Source organism: Morone saxatilis, unplaced genomic scaffold (genome assembly GCF_004916995.1).
Source record: "Morone saxatilis isolate NCDOM2014 unplaced genomic scaffold, NCSU_SB_2.0 Contig5, whole genome shotgun sequence".
Lineage (NCBI taxonomy): Eukaryota > Metazoa > Chordata > Actinopteri > Moronidae > Morone > Morone saxatilis.
In genome coordinates, this window is record NW_023340095.1 from 14,192,670 (window position 1) to 14,196,742 (window position 4,073).

The 4,073-nt window shown below is 39.6% G+C and overlaps 1 protein-coding gene across 1 annotated transcript; it reads left to right on the forward strand.

Moving 5' to 3' along the window:
- The first annotated feature begins 1,286 nt into the window (after nt 1-1,286).
- Nucleotides 1,287-3,596, forward strand: hoxd4a (homeobox D4a). The gene is made up of 2 exons (XM_035676053.1): nt 1,287-2,681; nt 3,084-3,596. Exons 1-2 carry the CDS (start codon nt 2,213-2,215, stop codon nt 3,380-3,382), a joined length of 768 nt encoding a protein of 255 aa, XP_035531946.1. The 5' UTR covers nt 1,287-2,212; the 3' UTR covers nt 3,383-3,596.
- The last annotated feature ends 477 nt before the right edge of the window (nt 3,597-4,073 follow it).

The window sequence follows — 4,073 nt, forward strand, 5'->3', positions numbered from 1 at the left end:
GCTTATCCAGAACTGTGATATAAACAGTGTTACATTTGGCCAAAAGTGCTTCAAAACAAAAGTTACATAAATTTTACCCTGAGATTATAATTTCATTCTTTAAAATCTGATCCTGACTGACCCAAAGCGTGAGTAGTTGCCATAAGAATACATTATAAACTCTCCCATTTAGACTGATTTAAAAAGAAAAAATTTAATTCTAAATAATTTTGTGTGCTTGAGAAATATTTTGCTGGCTCTGGTCATAACACACAATAACAAGCCATTCTTAACCATTCTCAGCTTTAATTCATTTGTAAGGATGTTGCAGCAGCCGCCATGGTGGTTTGGTTAATGGCCGGCGAGGAATTGGTAAACTTTTGCTCCCTTTGAGCTGTCACCAGGACGGAAAATAATTGAACTTTTTGATAAGTTTGTAAATGATTTAGTTCGACCTCAGTGGCCTCTAGTCTCATCTTTCGGGCAGTGGTGATAAGCTCCTCTGTATTAGCCATGGAGGTTAACTGTTGGTGAATTTATATTAACGTTATTTGACAAATGCTTGTCTTTTGATTATGAGGTGACAGCTTGCAAAAGTGAAAAGTTATTTATATCATTTAAAGAAGATGGGCTTTTTCTTGTTGTGAACTTGGACTATGATGGATAAATGATCTACTGCACAGACACCTTTAACGCACTGACCTGATATAGTGGCGGATATTTTCGTTCAGTGTCTTCTGTTGCTTACATTGACAGCAATGCTCTGGGCAGAGGGATCCTGTTGGCCTACAGTTTTCTTTCTTGGAGACGTTTGAAGCTAATGTGTGATTAATTTTTGGTTCAAACCAACAACACAAAGGCCCTAAACTTAAAGAGATGCTTGCTCCAAGGGAAATGCATTAAAAGGAAATCATCAAAACGAAAAAGAAAAAGGCTGATCCAATCAGAGAAAATGTGTTAAAAGTTGAGACTGAATAGAAGAAGACACTCTGGTATTATTACAGGCTATAAAAAGATTCTTCAAAGTGTATTTTACTCCATCTGGTTGTGATGCATGCCTCTTATTTCCTTATGTAACCTTATTCTTGTGATGTTTCTGTTTATCCTGACTGTGAGCCACAGTCAATTTAAATGTAATGTAAATTTTGTTTGGTTGAAAGTGCTCTACAAAAAAAGTGCTGCGGTTATGGGGCCAAAAGTGGGCAGTGTCGCTTGCCGTCGTCTATATATACCCTGTAGAACCGAATTTGTGTGATCAAACCACAGTCACAGATTCGATTCTAGGGGAGTATATGGTCGATGAAAAAACTTCGATTTGTTGACTTATTGCCATCTTATCAGGTCGTTTGGTGCCTGATGTGCCTGTCAGCTGCTACAGTGACAGTGCTGGTTCATGAATGAGAGTAAATCTGACAAGAACACATACTTCTTAAAGAGGGGCTCAGGGGCATGTTGAAACTCTAGAGGCTTATAGGAAATCTGACGCAAAATGTTTCAAATGAAAATAAACATAATTAGGAAGAAGGCATTTTCTATTTAGCCCAGCACCAGAGTGGATTTGGTAAAAGAAACGAACCCACAGCACACTCCAGCTGTAGCTTCTCCCTCCTGTGAGTCGTTTGTGTCTCTACATTATTGATTCCCAGAGGCTGCTGCTGCTGGCCAATAGGCTCCTGAGACAGTTTTTTTTTCTTCAAAGGGATGAGAGCAGATGAACTGATGAGATTCGTGTAACTTTTGGATGACCCCTTCTTGACAAAGACTGTCTCCATCAATTGTCCCCAGTCATTATTCGCTGCTTTTATGCCATGGGGCTTTTTGTATCTTTTGTTGGTTTCTCTGTTGAACACCATGCCTTCTAGTAAGACCTTAGAAACTGAAATATTTTAATATCTGCAAGAATAAAACAACTCCATTCATAGTCAGCGCGACCTTTTTAAAAAAAAATTGGTTTTATAATTTTAAAGTTAAATATTGAGTAAGGCTTTGGAGCCATGTGCATTTCTATTATTTTTCCAGCATGCCCTTTTATAATCCAAATGTGTACGCAGATCTGTCATGACAATATTTGTGTTTTTTTTCCCACTAGGGTCTAATTTTGTTTTATCTCAAGTTAGATGAAATTGCTTTTAGTTGTATGTTTACCCGTTTATGGACCAGCGTCACCTCTATTGGCCGATCTGGTCACATGGTTCGCTAACTTTATTCAGTTGACACCAAGTAGGAGGGCTTTATGGAGGGAGGAAAAAAAGACAACTCGAGAAAAATTAGTATTTTCTACCTTCAGAAATTAATGGCCATGAGTTCGTATATGGTGAACTCTAAGTATGTGGATCCCAAATTTCCTCCCTGCGAGGAATATTCGCAAAATAACTATATACCTGAGCAGGGCTCGGACTACTACAGTCCATCGCAGGACACAGACTTTCAGCATCCAGGGATCTACCCACGGTCAAACTACACGGAGCAGCCCTTCAGCTGCAACACTGTGCAGGACTCCACAGCACAGCCACGGGGTCATGTGCAGGAGAGATCCGGTCAATCGAGTCCCTTTAGCGCACAGACTGAGCAGGGGACCCCGGTCCAAGTGGCCGGACCCCGGACTTGTGGACAGCAGCAAAACACAAAGAGCCAAAATGGGATACAAGCCAAGCAGCCTGCAGTAGTTTACCCCTGGATGAAGAAAGTCCACGTAACTACTGGTAAGATTTCCACTTATCCTTCTCCTTCTTCTTCCCTTATGGACCAACTGAGACCTGTACTTTAGAAATCATTCAGTGTAATATTTATGAGAGTCTTTGAAAGGCCTCGCCAATTACACAAGTCATAAATTTTTATAGCTCAGGAAATAGGCCGCTAGGTGAGCGCCTGAAAGCTCCTGAAAACACATATTGACCGGTTGTAATGGTGCTTAAATCTGCAGCAAATCTGCTTAAATTCAGTGAAAATCATCCATTATTTCCTGCTCTCGCTTCCTTGTGAATTTCCTTAAAGTTTGAGCGCCCCGGGTAGAGAGACTCCTCTTGTATTGTTTTTGCCTGCATGCTGCATTGGCCACATTTGGTGACTTCTTCTTTTTTTCCCTTCTGTTTTCTTTCTCCCAGTGAACCCGGATTACACAGGACCTGAGCCCAAACGGTCCCGAACAGCTTACACCCGGCAGCAGGTTTTGGAGCTTGAAAAGGAGTTCCATTTTAACAGGTATCTGACCAGGCGGCGACGGATTGAGATAGCTCACACCCTTTGTCTCTCCGAAAGGCAGATCAAAATCTGGTTTCAAAACAGACGGATGAAATGGAAGAAAGATCACAAACTACCCAACACCAAGGGCAGATCTGCACCAGCCTCCAGCCATCTGCAAAGCATTCAGAAGGATAACCAGACTGATATCACATCATTATAAGAGAGGAAGGTGTGTCACACCTTTTTAGAAATAAACTGTATATAAAAAAAGACAAAGGTTGCATCTGACTTTTGCATGGACTGATGTTTTTAGCCATTTTTTTTTTTTTTAATTTAACAAAAATGATCCCAGCAGTGTTGACTCAAGACTGAGTCAGAAAAATCAATCAGTCTTGAGGTTTGAGATGTTTTCAAAGTTGAGCCTCTTTCTTGTTTTAATTTCCTCAAAGAGAGACTCAAAACCATCGAAACAAACTTTATTTTATTTTTTATTTTATTTTTTTTGAAACTCACGCATTTTGGTAATCATCGTGGATTCCTGTGTGTGTGCGGTGGTGTGAGCGATGGCGTGTGAGTGTAGTGTGTGCCAAATTATATGTGCGTCTTTTTTTATTACCTCACTAGTCTAATAAAACTACATCTCCATAAGTGAAGTCGTGTGTATTGATTACAGTATGTATTGATATTAACTATTAAGTGCATATTGTGTAATTATTTTCTAAATAATATACAGCTTTGGTCCATTTCTCATTGAATATTTGGGGAATGCGCAGAGGCAGACTAGTTGGTTTGATCAGTTGTTCCTTTTTTTTTTTTTTTTTGTTTTGATTTTTTCTTAAGTGCAAATGCGCAATTTTTTGTACTGATTATATTCATGCGATTACTGTGAAGGTAAAGTCTTGTAGATCAGA

What these genes read in the sequence shown, in the direction of transcription:
- hoxd4a (XM_035676053.1), top strand. Translation starts at nt 2,213, where the DNA reads ATGGAGGGAGGAAAAAAAGACAACTCGAGAAAAATTAGTATTTTCTAC. An exon ending in GAAAGTCCACGTAACTACTG is followed by an intron (nt 2,682 to 3,083) that starts GTAAGATTTCCA and finishes TCTTTCTCCCAG; the next exon opens with TGAACCCGGATTACACAGGA.